The 16,447-nt window shown below is 37.6% G+C and overlaps 1 protein-coding gene across 8 annotated transcripts in view; it reads right to left on the bottom strand.

Annotated features, from left to right (window-relative positions):
* Positions 1-16,447, bottom strand: part of LOC104000800 (ARM REPEAT PROTEIN INTERACTING WITH ABF2) — a 29,726-nt gene that overhangs the window by 8,293 nt on the left and 4,986 nt on the right. For 3 of the 8 annotated variants that reach the window (XR_010512587.1, XR_010512588.1, XR_010512589.1), the window contains exons 4-10: positions 15,405-15,474; positions 15,245-15,298; positions 7,796-7,826; positions 7,328-7,456; positions 7,135-7,230; positions 6,955-7,014; positions 6,801-6,878 (exon numbers count right to left, since the gene is read on the bottom strand). Coding sequence is in view for 5 of the 8 variants with exons in the window: in XM_065178794.1 (XP_065034866.1) it covers positions 86-139; positions 246-323; positions 2,100-2,217; positions 2,328-2,464 (387 nt within the window). In the remaining 3 variants the exon portion in view is untranslated. Of the gene's footprint in view, positions 1-85; positions 140-245; positions 324-2,099; positions 2,218-2,313; positions 2,531-2,605; positions 2,773-6,800; positions 6,879-6,954; positions 7,015-7,134; positions 7,231-7,327; positions 7,457-7,795; positions 7,827-15,244; positions 15,299-15,404; positions 15,475-16,447 lie in introns of those variants that run through there. The other 5 variants (XM_065178796.1, XM_065178797.1, XM_065178794.1 and 2 more) reach the window with 4 other exon arrangements.

Here is a 16,447-nt window from a genome sequence, read left to right as displayed (position 1 = left end):
TTCACAAGCTAAGTGGTAACATAAAACATGAATATTAGGCAACAAAAGATTCATTTAAAAAAAAAATCTTTTAAGAGTTCTATACCTTTTTAATTTTCTGATATTTCTGCCTGTTCTCAGCTATGATGCTCTCCCTCATCTACATAAGCAAAAGGATATCCTCAAATTGGAGGAAATACTAAAAACTGGTCTAAACAAAATTCGTTCACTCAAAAGATCTAATAATTGTATCAAATATCATATACCTGAACAAGAAGATCCAATTGCATTGATGGAGGCAAGGAGGCTAGAACTGCTGGATCTATATGGATGTTATCCATTGGCTGCAATTACCAATTAATCTCAAGCATTATGGACTACAAAGAATATAACAGCTTATGAACTAATTTTATTAGTAAAGTAACTCATATAGCAAAGTTCTCCTAAATGGTAAAATCATCAAATAAGCAGCCCGATAACTTCAAGAAGGTAAAGTATACATATGATAATAAAACCATAACATTTGTGACACATATGTGGTGCTTATTTGCATGGTTCACCTTACTAATACGTACCATACCGTACAGATGTACTAACACATGGGGTATGATGAGGCGTAGCAACAAACTGGTATATATTGCCCATACCAATTTCCCATTGGACTAGTATGTACCACCGATATTGTACAGTAAACCATGGTAAAACGAAACATGCTTATTTGGATAATAAGATCCATCTGTGCCTTAATTAGGTCATCTCATATTATCACTATCAATGCCAAGATGGCGAATTATCGATGTATATAATTCATCTATTCATGCAACCATTTTTCACACTATCATGGTACCGCGACATAAGATAAAATTAACCGGTAAGGTCTTTTTATCACAATATTAATTTTAAAAAATAGATGAAGAATGGGAAGCCCAAGTGGCTAACCGAGTGATGTATGAGCAGGTCATTTGTCAATTTCAAAAACATGGGTGGGCAAGGTAAAATCTTAACGAACCACAAGTAGAACATCTGGAATTCCCCCTCAAACTGATCTCAACTATTAATATCCCTAGCTTACCAGTTACCACACTAGTGTTCCTGTTGTATACATTCCATAAGCAACAGTATCACAATAATCATGGCCGCTTGTATATATGTTAAAAAAATTTCCTTCAAACCTCAGCAGTATGCAGAAGTTAAAAAAGAGCTGCATAACTAATAATCAGTATCCATTTAAACCTCCCCCTCCGGTTAAATAAACATGTTGCAGGTACCAAAACTTTTCATTTCAGTAATCTTTACAATATTTCATGCATCCTCCTCATTATGTTTCTAATATCAATATAACTATTATGAACAAATTATTCCCTTAAAATATTTAACATTCATGAATTAAAATAATTAGTTATCTTCAAAAGTGTCTCATGAAACAAGAAATGATTTTTCCAAAGGAGACAAAAGCACTCTAGTTTACTAAATAGAATAACACAGAAACTTTAAGCAGGTGTACTGATCATTTTTGTTGACCTGGAGATGTATTATATTTATTAATAACTTAAATATGCTATATAACAAATGGATTTTGATATATATGTATAGTTACCAAATTGCATATATAAAGAAAATCTCATTCGGTGATAAAGCTGAACCTCAAGGATAGCTTTACTCAAACAGAAACCATGTTAGCCTTTTCGATAGCATATTGAACCTACAAAATAATCTTGATTCACAGGATCATCAGTCATCTTAGTAGCAATAATAGCACTACCAGCCAAAATAAATAAGTGTTGCAACACGTACCATATTGGTGTCATTTAACTAATAAACATGGAAGAAAGTAAGAAGGTAAATGATAATACTCATAAGTTAGATAAACATTCCAGCATCGCGTGAGTCAGTGATTATTTACACATTCATGTTCATGTAATCATGAATGCGTTCATGTGGGATGTAATGGTCGTTCGTTCATTTTAAATCAGTTTCTCTCTGGGCAAATTCTAGAATTTACATTGCCACCAGAGAATGCAATTAGATGCAAAAAGTCAAAAAAAAAGAAACTAGCTACGTTTACTTCATCTACAAAAAATATAGAGAAAAAATATGAGTAGACTTCTAAACGAACTCACAAAAATCATTTCTTCATTCTCATCATTGTCATCCTCTGCTTCATCCAGACCACCCTCGGATGTAAGCACATTCTTATTGATCTCCATCTCTTCCTCCGCAGCAAGGGATGCGGCCAATCTTGATGCGACAGAACAATGTATTAGACATTAGTAACATAGCAAAAGGATTGTTTTGGGTCGTGACGGAGAAAGAAGAAGAGCGAAAACTACGGACATGACATTGCTCACAGCTCATCTAGGTTTTCCTGGGAAGAAACCCCTGATTCCATATCACCACGAGGTAGAACGCTGCTTCCTTCAGCCCTAATTTCAACAATCGAATCCAACACCTTTTTCCCCTTTGTGTCCTCGTCCGTAATCTGCATCTCCTTCGATCCTTCCTTATGCTTCTTGATCTCGGTTGCCAATTCTTCGAGCCTCTTCGCCTTGAGCTATATAAGTCAATGCATACAATCAGACAACTGAAAAGAGGACGGAGGGAGGGAGAGAGAGAGAGAGAGACAAACGTGGTCTTGCGGATCTTGGCACGGGCGCGATCGCGGTGGCAGCGGCGGGCGGCGAAATGGGGAGCAGAAGACCAAGACTTGTTTTATTTTTTTCTCTTTTCCTCTTCCGAGACATGTTTTGTCTTTCCCGTCCAAACATAAGTGTGCAATAGAGTATCATTTAGGAAAAGTTGTTTCTTCTCAGGTGTGCACACATAACATTAACATCAACTGAGGGAAATAGATAGCAGATTCTAACAATTATATTTATTACTTTAGGGCCAATAATTTCAGATTAACCAATTGGTTTCGATTCAAGAATCACTCTGTCCGACCACGGTCCCACTATATATACCTCTCTCTCCTCTCCGACTCTCACTCTTGACTTCTCTCCCCTCTCGCCTCTCGCCCCTCCTCTGCTCCCTTCTCCTCGTTCATTTCCTCTCGCCTCGCCTCTGCTCCCTTCTCTTCTCCTCGTTCGTTTTAGTCGTCCATGGAGCCCGTCGACCTCGTACCGAGCGGGTACAGGTTCCTTCCCACGGCGGAGGAACTCGTGGTTGACTACCTTGCAAACTGGGTCGCCGGCAAACCCCTCCCTGGCCGCGCTGTCGCCTTCGCCGACGTCTACGGCACCGAGCCGTGGAATCTTCTCGGCAGCGATCGGCATGAAGGCTATTTCTTTGCGGAGCGGAAGCCTAAGAACAACGGCGGCTCGCGCGTGGATAGAAAGGCCGGCAGCGGTTCTTGGACTCTGTACAAAAATCAAGAAACCGTTAAGTCCATCGTCGGCGGGCGCGAGATGGTGGTGGGGCGAAAAAGCTGCCTATCCTTCAACGATGGCCGTCGGAAGAACTCCCGGTGGACAATGTACGAATATCAGATGTGTTCATCCGGATTCGAGAGACGAGTTCTCTGTCACGTTAAGAGAAGCTCGCATCAGGCCATCTCCGGAGGCACCACCATCAAAACGGTCGAGTCCACCTTCGCGGAGGCCGCGGTCACCGGCGACAGCTTCGTTGGGCGGAAGAGAAATAGAGAGGAATCTTCTACTCTCTCAGCGAAAGCATCGACTCTCTCAAAGAAGCCATGCTGGGGGTTGGTTGCACATTCCAGCAGAGCATTGCTGATCGACGCTTCACCACCTCCAACCGCGGTTGTCCAATTTCCCTTATTGGCTGCCCCGGAGAGTCATCATTCCTCGGTCGACTCTGTTGCACCGAACAAAGCCGGAGTCCCAGCCGCCTCTCCATCATCAACGGACGTTGGTGGAGAGCTCGTGATAACTGCGGAAGAACTCAAAGCATTCTTGGCTTCGTATTCGTCGTCGGTCGATCAGAACTGCACCGACGATGCTTTCTTCACCAGAGAGGTTGAAGCCTTCCTGATGTCGGACGAAACCGACATAGCCTCGACTACCATCCCGAAGGCCTCGCCGTCAGGCCTGGTCGATCTTCTCTTGATACCCGATGACACGACCACGGTCGCAGAGGTTTCCTCCTCATCTCGGATTGATTCGACCACGGTCGCAAAGGTTTCCTCGTCATCGTCGTCGATAGACTTCGTTGCGTGTGAGCAGATGTACAGCACCAGCATCGACGATGACTTCTTCACGAGCCTGGAACAGGTCCGTGCTTTCTTGATGTCCGATGACACCTTCACTGCCTCGCCCACGATCCCAGTGGCCTCGCTGGGACAATGCTCGCTCGACAACCCCTATTGATTCGACTGTAGCTTGCTTGAATGAAAGCTTATACGGAAAATGATGTTTGTTCATGTATATCATAACAATGGAAGGGAAAGAAAATATTTGTTCTTGTAAATATTGACAATGACAAAGTTCAATTTTCATCCCATGTTTTGTTGTTTCCTTAATATGATGGGATCTATAAGAAATGGTCTCAATGTTACATCATGTTCAAAGAGAAAGAGTGAGATCATATGATATCAACGACTTCTCTCAACGTCATACTTTGGACGATTGTTATCAGAGGCAACGCAGCGAATTTGACCAATCATCGTTTGGAAACATGTTCTAACTTTTTGTTTCTGAGTGAAGTCCACAACAACAACAACAACAAATAACAAAGTCTACAATCCCAACAAAGCTGCAAGTCAATTCATCACTGAATCCCTACCACTAGTGTGTGCACTGATACTATAGAAAACCTTTAATCAGAACCATCACTAGAAGTATCACTGAATCGATAAATAATTACATGGTTTGAAGCATTTGGCAATGGCCAAAAAAAAATTCTGGATTGTCAACAAAATATTAAACACACACATCACGGAAGGAAATACATTCTCTCCAAAAACTCTTGTTGATATGATATGGACGGATTTCAATAGTGAGAAGAACGCCTGCATTATGTTAAATTCATTAGATGAATAAGAATTCATAGTATCAACAACTAATAAGCCACCGTTAAGAAATACAAGACAATTGAGATAGAAGAACAAACAATTCAACTTAGGACTCGGAAAAATGATCGAATTGCATCTAAATTAAATATTTAGAATTTAGAATGAATTTAAACATCCAATCTGAATCTATTATTCCAGCTTTGGAAGTTACAAACGAATTCAAATAACTAATATCAAGTCTACAAAATAGTAAAAATTAGGAGTAACCATGTCGGGTATCAAAATAAATGATAAGAACAAATAATGCTCCTGAGAAGATTGGAACAAACTAAGATATGGGCCTAAAGACTCCCAATCTTCCTTCGTGTTAATCTAGGACTAGTACAAGCACCTAAATCAAAAGAACTTTGGCTTGTTACCTGCCGCAAGCTTATCAAGAAGAAATGTAATCCTAATTCCTTTTGAAAGGTTGTAACATTCAAATTAAATCTCTAGAGGCAGAACAGGAGGTTGGATTAACTCCTCTTCCTCCTTTGGAGCATGAATTGTAACATGATCTAGCAAAGGAGTCATGGGGCCCTGCTTTACTTTAAGATCCTAATCCAACATGATCTTTACTTTGATATCGAGGACACCCTGTGATTTTTAAAAACAAAAGGTCAATTAAAATGGATCATTAAGCACTTGAATATATATATTTCTCCAAGTATATCAATGTTTTTATTACTGTTTAGAAAGTAAATAAATTCATCCATCTAAATTTCAGCACAAACAAGGTTAGTGCAATAGAAAATTTGAAATATTTAGGTACAGCCTACCTGACAAGCATTTCAAGTTGAAGTTGTCAATAGGCAAGTATCTATATGAGCACCGCAAGGAAACCAAGCCCTATTAAAGCAATCATGCCGCACCAATAGTATATGCAAAAAAAAAGTGAATATTGATTAATACATATGCCATTGTGAAGTCTCACGAATTTATAATACCATGATTGCAGAACCCAGACTTTTCCTCTTATGTGCAGCTATGCATAGTAACTGCCCGTTCACATGACAGGTTTTCATCAAACTTCCACGCATTGGACATAGTGCTATGTTAGACAGTGGATGGATTTACTAATGCTTCTTGCAGCAAAATCCAAAACAAAAACAAATTTCACAACATAGAGCATATTCTTGTCCCTGACAAGTGCATCACTCCTCAGACATAATAAGTTGTAGAACTAATGATGCCATGCTTTATTCAGGAATTTTAAAAAAATTAAATTTTAAAATATGTCCATAAGAATTAAAAAAACTATAAAACAATTTTCATTCTCCGATTAGATAAAAGGTTTATACTGATCAAGTAATATTTATGTTTGATCAGTCTCAAGAGTCAAGACAGACAATTCAAAAAAACTTTGAGTTAGAAGACTAGCCAAAGCAATTACATAAGCACTTTCAAATTCCAAGTAACTAGCTCCAAGAATTGAAAATCTGACCCTTTTATAAGTTTTTGTATTTCTGTGAATATGGGACAAGTTTTACTGCTAAAACTGCTAAGAAACAAAATTAAGGAATGCCTATTTTAGCAAACCTGAGGTGAGGGGGATAGAGAAGCTGCATCAACAGAATAGAGAGTCAGGGATTTTTTACCCAACTTGTAAAGAGCAACAGATGCATCTTGCTATTGTTTTAGATTAGTCGATCCCAGTAGTTCGAGGAGAAAATCAAGTCCTACATTGAGAATATGTTGCTTAATTTTCTTAGTTATAAAAAGGAGGAAAAGCAGAAGGATGTCATGGTTGCTGAAAAGATACAGTACCATCATCATCAATGAAAATAGTTCTTTGTTCCTCAGGTGAACATAAATGAGCAAGAGCCAAAGCTATACGTCTTTGGACAGCCTTCTCTCCAACTCGCATCAGATATAATAAATGCTTTAGTACCTACAAGGGCAAAAGGCAAGGAACACCTCTGAATATATACTGCAATAAGCCAAGAAATACAGCAAACCAAACGTACTGGCCCATTAATCTTCTCCTCTAATCTCTTCATTGTCTTTGCTACACGGTCCTTAGTTGCCTGTAATTGAAGTTATATTTTTCAATAAAACTTGGTTCAAAATATAAAACAAATCAAAACAAGATCAATATACACATATTAGGAAGCATGGATCTGGCAACATCAAAGTACTCAACATACCTAGATAATAAATTCACCATCTTGTAGCTTCTGAACACCTCCTACCTTGATAAAATCAGAGACATTATCCTAACAACAAAGACAAGAATACGAAGCCTGTGTCCAACCAATAGATCTCAATTTCACATTACAGCATTATGCAAAGAAACAGAACATGAAATCACAACAAAGGAATATTTTGATGTAGATTCACCTCATTCTCTGCAATACCATAAAGAGCAAATGCAGCATTATGTTGCAAACATCCATTTTTCGAGTCAAGAAGTTTAAGATGAGGCACCAAACTGCCATTGTAGACAATACCAGCTTGGTTGTGTGAGTCCTAGAGGGAAAATAAAAGGTCTTTGAGATAGAGCAAAAACGAGTCATTGTTCATCAGGAAAATGAAGCAAATCCAACCATATATAAGGAGAAAGAAACTAATGTGCTGTATTGTGGCAGATGGATATTGATATTAACAAGAACATTTTTTTAAAAAACATTTCCAAGAAGCATGAGGCATATTACAAAAAAGTGGTATAATATCAAAAAGTATCGAGAAAAAAATTATATTTTATTATCACTTACAAAACTGAATTTTCCCTTTCTTTGGAAGTATATAATGAAAGGGTCCAAGCATACATGATAATCAATCTATGGGAAAAATGAGAAAAGAGCATACCGTGTCGTTCCTCATCTGGTGTTAGAATAGCCTAGTAAAAGACAGTTGAAATTGTAGATATCAGGGCACAATTATGCTACAATTCAAGCAAGGAAGTGAGCCAAGAGAGCCCAGTCCAAAAAAGCAAAAGCCCAGGACATGTATACATATCATTGGAATAAAAAACACAGATGGGAAAGAACTAAAATGAGAACTGCTTTGCTTGTTAAGAATAGTGTTCCAACAATCACCAAACTGAAATTTTAAATTAATAAAATAGAGTAGTAACTACTAGAAGCAGCTGTTGTACAAAGCATATATGCTAGTGTACATACAGCATGCACAACTAGCACAGTATTGGGAAGTGTCCCAGCAAATACAACAATAACGAAAAAACCGTGAGTGTGTACAAACAAATAAATTCTCAAAATAGATAATATAAACTAGGTAAGCTTTTTTTTTCAAACATCACTCAAGCACATCAGACCCTAGACTGTCAAAGAGAACAAAATGATAACACGTATAGAACTGATAGAAGTTACTATGGCAAGGGTTTGAACCCTCGGCCTATGGGAAAATGACTCACTACACACTACTAGGCTAGCTGGTTAGGTATTAAACTAGGTAAGTTTGAACATTTTTTATGTATGAAAACCTTTTTACACTTTTCCGACAGGTGTGATTCAGCAAATAACCACATGCTTTGTCAGCTAAGACCTTGCAAGATCAGCTTCAGGATTGGGATTGGCTTTTGGGTAATATAATGGGGATTGGTATGATTAAATTCAGAACATTCAAGTTATGTACCACCATCATTTCCTGATCCAGTTAAAAACACGGATAACTACATAACCTTGCTAGATTGAGAAAAAAAGTTGCGTAGTCTAAGTGAATTTTCAGAAAATTGCCTAACCAACCGAAAATACCAGATGATGGGTAAGATCTAGACAATGCAAATAAGAGTCTTTATCAAGCACACTGATCTCTGTTTCACCATCTTCATAAACTTCATACAACATATCTTGTCACTTGTAAACTTTGAAACCAAAGTTTGGCTTTTACACCTTTGTAAGCAAGTTGATAGTTCAATCCAATGAGTTTCGGTAACTTCTGCTATTAGGAGGAAAGAACCATTTATGCTTTTAGTTATGTATGTTTCCATAATTGTTGATTGTTATTGTTCTCAATGATTTTAAAAGCACTAAGCGCCAAAATGAACCAAGGTCCCAAATCACGTGAGGTGCTAGGCGCTCGCCTAAACGCCCACTCGAGCAATGCGAGACACTCCAAAATATTAAAATATAAAAAATATATTTTATATATAGCAATGATGTCAACGGTGGAGGGAGATAGCACGAAGGCAACAATGATGGAGGGAGCTGCAAACAAAGGCAACAACATCGAATGTAGGGTTTCAAAGCAAGGTTAAGTTGTACGAGAGAGGAGGGGGGGGGGGACCATTCAATTGTAGGGCTCTTCTCTTTAGTTGGTTCGATTGAACCAATTTGCCTATTCAATCGAACCAAGCACGAACACAAGCCACCTTCACTTGGGTGCTCACCCGAGGCGCCCGACGCTTGGGCTCAGGCGAGCACCCAATCGATGCTTCAATGAATCACATTACCCAGAAGTTGTGCAAGGCACTAAAGCCTCGCCTCGCCCGAGCACCCAGGCTCCTATCAAAAACACTAATTGTTCCTAATATTTTCCCTTTTTTGGGCTTCAGTAGATATTTGATTGGAGTTGAAATATTTTCAAAAAAGATAATGATTATGCAATGCTCTTGTGAGTTCGCAAGGATTTGACTAATTGAATAGTTTTACATATTGGTTGCTTTTATTTCGACAACTTGATGAACACATATTAGAAACGTACATCCAATGCTTTTTCTTAATTGTTGTTCTAGTTTGCAATTACTACGAGAGCTAGAGACATTATTACTGAAATTAGTCCAAACATATTGCACATGCAACACTGGTAACTTGCCATTTTTCCCAATTAGGAAATTCTAGTCACATGATTTTGTTTATTCTATTTTGTCCTTGTTTTCGTTTCAGTTTAACCCGAATATTAGTTAAGAATTACAAATCTATATTGCAGGTTTTCATCTTTCATGGAGGTAAATTATAAATTGTGAGTAGCATCTTTAGGGGCCATGCCCTCATAAGACCTTATTAGTGTATTCCAAACTGCAGCTCACGTGTCCTTTTATGAATGTAAAAGAAGTTGATGTTTATTATAAATAATAATCTACTTGGAGAAATGTAAATTATTCACAGTTGAACCACATTTGCATGCAGATGATAGTCATATAGAAGAGCTTAGTGTGACAAGGTTGCAACATGGTCATTCATGTTTCCAAGTTCATTCTTTTCTTTTCTTTTATATGATTATTTACGTGTTTCAATATGAGACTGAATAAGATCATTTTGAACCATGTATGTAAATTCTTCATAGAAGAGCTTAGTGTAAATAAAATTTGTAATGTTTTGCTTTCAAACTCATCGCTTGGTCATGTGAAAAGAAAACTGTCTTTTCTATTGTCTGAACCAAGTTCGTGAAGTCTCTACCATTCCTTGGTAAGAAAGGGATTTGACAAAATTGCTTTATGGTTCAAAGCAAGGTAATCAAACTCACTTCCCTACCTAGGATCAAACAGGGGTTGCAAACTTGGAACCATAGGATAGGATCATAAGATCCTACAAATTATAAAAAATAAAAATAAATAATTTTAAGATACATACATATATTTAAAGAAATTTATAAATGAGTATATTCCATACAGGAACATCTTAACATTGTTTAGCAAAGATTAGTTACATAAGTATGGTTTCATATAAACAATTGGTTACATATATCACCATAACTTACATTGATAAATGGGTATGTAAATTGCTCATGTTGCATATCCTAACAATTTCTAAATTCTTAATTTCTTATAAGTATGACTTTCCTTTTATGTAAAGGAATATTGTGTTTGGCATATAAGATATAATTTTGCAACCCCTATGTTACACAAACATTATTATTGCTTTGTAGAACTTCAATCCAAGAATTATGAATTGCACTTTTTAATTATATTAAAGATAATACCTCACGGTATCATGTCATTATGATCAAACTATAATAGATATCATTAGATAGGAGATGGATGGGAAGAGAATGTATGAGATGAGAAGAGAGGAAACAGGATGGTAGATGGGAGAAGGTAGGAGGGGAGACATGAAGAGAGGTAGAAGGGAGGAGAGGAGAAGAGATGAGAGAAGAAGCGAAGAGAAGGAAAGGAGATGGAAAGAGAAGAGGGGGGAGAAGATGCGAAGAGAAAGAATGGAGATGGAAAGAGAAGAGGGGGGAGAGGAGAAGAGAAGGGGGAAGATGAGAGGAGAAGAAAGAAGCAGAGACCGAAAGAGAGGGTAGGAGAGGAAAAGAGAATCCATGCATATGGTGATTAGCAACAGTCGACGACGTTGACAGCAGTTCATTGTGAGTGGTAGCAATGGCTAAGGCTCGCCTTCTCATTGCTCCTACGGATTGCAGGAGAGAAGCACTGATCCATGACAATGAATAGCCAACCAGAAGATTCGCAACACTCTCGTTGAGAGGGATTAGGGCTCACGCTCTTCTCCTGACTCCTTTGTTGGCACCGCAAATCAATTCGCCTTGGATGGTGAGCGTTCATATATCCTGGGTTGACTAGACAAACTTGACTTGACTCGTCCGAGTCAGCCGATCTTACATGGTCGACTCACAAGTCGAGTCGATTCCACCCATTTACGTTGATCCGATCTGAATCGTCAGGCCTGATCTGGGCTGTAAGATTGCATGATCCTACAACCCAAATTAAGAGTTTGACAACTTTGATTCTGAGGCAACTTTAACATTTTCTTCTTCAACCAAAAAACAATGTTTAGATTCTCATGATTTTAAGCTAGCACTAAAGATAATATTGTTAGCCAAAGAACTTTTTTATAGATTCAAATCACCAACTTGAAAAGAATGGTGTGCAGCTTTGTAAAACTATCTGCTACATTCTATAAACAGTCCAAGGAATCAAAATTTTCTTTATTACCTAACATATAATGAAACAACCTGGACATTGTTTAAGGATTAAACCAGATGAACAAAAAGGTAATATACAATTCTAGTGATACCTTAATAAACCAATCACTGGCTGTAAAGCTCCCGCACGAAGAACTTCTTTCTTTATGTTAGGGGATGAATGAACCAGATTCCCAATAACACCAACTTAAATATCAAGAACATAATCTAAATATGATCTTGGAAAGAATCAATCACAACAAGCATAGTAAATGCAAATATCTTTATGATTTAAAAAATGTATGTTTATTATGACATATAAAAAAAGAAGGTATGATTAACCATATAAATTGTATTTTTAATGAAAATCTAGCATGTATGATTAACCATATATTTTTAAAGTTGCATAAGGGTTACCACAGCCAATAACAGTTCCATTGGGTATTGCATAACCAGAAAATATACTCATGTTGCATGAGATAGTTCCAAGATTTCTTGTTAGCTGGTCACCATAAAAATGAGGTACATCCAGTTAACTAATAGCACTACCAGCCAAAATAAATAAGTGTTGCAACACGTCAACGATGGAGGGAGATAGCTCGAAGGCAACAATGATGGAGGGAGCTGCAAACAAAGGTAGCGACATCGAATGTAGGGTTTTAAAGCAGGGTTAAGTTGTACGAGAGAGGGGGGCAGGGACCATTTAGTGCTAGGGCTCTTCTCTTTAGTTGGTTCGATTGAACCAATTTGCCTATTCAATCGAACCAAGCACGAACACAAGCCACCTTCACTCGAGCGCTCACCCGAGGCGCCCGACGCTTGGGCTTAGGCAAGCACCCAAGCGATGCTTCAATGAATCACATTGCCCAGAAGTTGTGCAAGGCACTCAAACCTTGCCTCACCTGAGCACCCAGGCACCTATCAAAAACACTAATTGTTCCTAATTTTTTTCCTTTTTTGGGCTTTAGTAGATATTTGATTGGAGTTGAAATATTTTCAAGAAAGATTATGATTATGCAATGCACTTGTGAGTTCGCAAGGATTTGACTAATTGAATAGTTTTACATATTGGTTGCTTTTATTTCAACAACTTGATGAACACATATTAGAAACGTACATCCAAAGCTTTTTCTTAATTATTGTTCTAGTTTGCAATTACTACGAGAGCTAGAGACATTATTACTGAAATTAGTCCACACATATTGCACATGCAACACAGGTAACTTGCCATTTTTCCAAATTAGGAAATTCTAGTCATATGATTTTGTTTACCAATAAGGTCTGAAATATCGTACCATACCGACGTTTCAATATTCGCTGGGTACGTGAATGATACTGTATACCGAGTGGTATACCGCGAGGTATATATATATATATATATATATATATATATATATATATATATATATATATATATATATATATATATATATATATATATATATATATATATATATATATATATATATATATATATATATATATATATATATATATTAGTGATTGAAAGAGGCGCTCGGGAGCTCGCCTAGGTGCTCGGGCGAGGCGAGGCGAGGCCCGAGCGCCTCGCTAATGTCCCAGGCGGCGCGCTTCAAACAGGCGCCGCCTGGGCGCGCTTCAAACAGGCGCCGCCTGGGCGCTCGCCCGAGCCCAGGCACTGGGCGCTTCGGGCGAGCGCCCGAGTAAACCAAGTGACCGAACCAGGATTTTAGGTTTGGTTCGGTCCTGGTTCGGTTGTTAGTTGGTTCAATCGAACCAACTAAACCGATGTAACCCTTACCCAAGTACCGAACCCTAACCCGCTGCCGCTGCCGCTCCCGATCTCGCTACTCGTCGCTCCTGCTCCCGCAACCGTTGCTCGTCGCTGTCGCTGCTCGCGCCTCCCGCGAGCCCTCCAGCTGCTCGCGCCTCCCGCGAGCCTTCCCGCTGCTCGCGACTCCCGCGAGCCCTCCCGCTGCTCGCGCCTCCCGTGAGCCCTCCCGCAAGCCTTCCCGCTGCTCGCGACTCCCGCGAGCGTTCCCGCTGCTCGCGACTCCCGCGAGCCCTCCCGCTGCTCGCGCCTCCCGCTCCCTTTCCTTTAGATTTTCTTAATTTAATAGCATATTTTTTATTTAAAATTTTAAATAATTATATTTATTAATTATATTATATATTTTTTTATTTTAGCGCCTCGCTTTGCTCGGGCGAGCGCCTAGCGCCTCGGGCGTTTTTGGACCTTGGCGCCTAGCGCTTTATAAATCACTGATATATATATATATATATATATATATATATATATACCGTCCGGTAAAGAGCAATCTATATACCGGGCTGCTGACGGACCGGTATTTACCCCCGTACTGGGCGATATTATTCGAAACTGTATACCTTGGTTACTATTCGACAAAAAAGAATAACATTCAAGTCCACAAAAACTTGGCATATGTAATTTAAATAGTACTCATGAGATACTCAAATTCAAAAAAGACTCTTAAAGAGACCAAAGGGCATAAGTACATTTTGAGCAACTAAATTTTGAAAAGTACATAATTTTACTTTTTGTTTCAAACGTTTTATTGTATCAAAACAAGATCTATGCTATGTTATACATGATAATTGTATACATGTTGAGGAATACCAAAATTCTATGCGATCAAAAAAGAGAATTTATCAAGAATATTAATTACTATAAATAGAACAAAACCGAATAGAAATAGTGATGAGTAACTTTGAGATATTATACTTGCTCTAGCCCAGTACTTATTAACTATAATACTAATTTCAGAAAATAAATGAAAAAGGACTGCATAAATTTGGATACAGAATAGGATAATGTGCCTAAAAATGATGTGTTTTAAGTTTGCATGTTTTTGATTGTCTCACTCTCATTATTTTGTTACTCCTTCAGTATCTCTATTATCTTCAGTTTGAAACTCTTATACATGGACAAGATAAAGGCACTTATGCTATGAAGTCCCAGAACTTGATCTAAGATTATTGAAAACATATCCAAGTAGGCAAGTAAAAAGTTCAAACCCTTAGTTTAAATGAACATGAATCCAATCATCTTAAGTCTTAACAATCTTGAACTGAACAACAAGACCTTATTAGACTTAAAAAGAATAATCTATGGAAACATGAAGATACAACTTACTTCAAAAGAGTTAGTGAGTTTAAACTCAGTTTCAAGAGAACGATGAAATTTTCTAATAATTTTTTTTTCAAAAAATCCATACAAAATATTCAACGATGCAGAAATCACATATTGCAAATTATTTTCTAAACAACCGTATTAAAAGAAAATCATTGCATCAAAAAGAGTTAAATATATAGTTAATAATATAATAATTTTACAAAAAAAATAGCATTCACAAGCTAAGTGGTAACATAAAACATGAATATTAGGCAACAAAAGATTCATTTAAAAAAAAAATTCTTTTAAGAGTTCCATACCTTTTTAATTTTCTGATATTTCTGCCTGTTCTCAGCCATGATGCTCTCCCTCATCTACATAAGCAAAAGGATATCCTCAAATTGGAGGAAATACTAAAAACTGGTCTAAACAAAATTCGTTCACTCAAAAGATCTAATAATTATATCAAATATCATATACCTGAACAAGAAGATCCAATTGCATTGATGGAGGCAAGAACTACTGGATCTATATGGATGTTATCCATTGGCTGCAATTACCAATTAATCTCAAGCATTATGGACTACAAAGAATATAACAGCTTATGAACTAATTTTATTAGTAAAGTAACTCATATAGCAAAGTTCTCCTAAATGGTAAAATCATCAAATAAGCAGCCCGATAACTTCAAGAAGGTAAAGTATACATATGATAATAAAACCATAACATTTGTGACACATATGTGGTGCTTATTTGCATTGTTCACCTTACTAATACGTACCATACCGTACCGATGTACTAACACATGGGGTATGATGAGGCATAGCAACAAACCAGTATATATTGCCCATACCAATTCCCTATTGGACTAGTATGTACCACCCATATTGTACAGTAAACCATGGTAAAATGAAACATGCTTATTTGGATAATAAGATCCATCTGTGCCTTAATTAGGTCATCTCATATTATCACTATCAATGCCAAGATGGCGAACTATCGATGAATATAATTGCAACAATTTTTTACACTATCATGGTTCAGAGACATAAGATAAAATTAACTGGTAAGGTCTTTTTATCCCAATATTAATTTTAAAAAAGAGATGAAGAATGGGAAGGCCAAGTGTCTAACCGAGAGATGTACGACCAGGTCATTTGTCAATTTCAAAAACATGGGTGGGCAAGGTAAAATCTTAACGAACCACAAGTAGAACATCTGGAATTCCCCCTCAAACTGATCTCAACTACTAATATCCCTAGCTTACCAGTTACCACACTAGTGTTCCTGTTGTATACATTCCATAAGCAACAGTATCACAATAATCATGGCCGCTTGTATATATGTTCAAAAAAATTGCCTTCAAACCTCAGCAGCATGCAGAAATTAAAAAAGAGCTGCATAACTAATAATCAGTATCCATTTAAACCTCCCCCTCCGGTTAAATAAACATGTTGCAGGTACCAAAACTTTTCATTTTAGTAATCTTTACAATATTTCATGCATCCTACTCATTATGCTTC

Source organism: Musa acuminata, unplaced genomic scaffold (genome assembly GCF_036884655.1).
Source record: "Musa acuminata AAA Group cultivar baxijiao unplaced genomic scaffold, Cavendish_Baxijiao_AAA HiC_scaffold_1137, whole genome shotgun sequence".
Lineage (NCBI taxonomy): Eukaryota > Viridiplantae > Streptophyta > Magnoliopsida > Zingiberales > Musaceae > Musa > Musa acuminata.
This window is presented reverse-complemented; position numbering and strand designations above follow the sequence as displayed.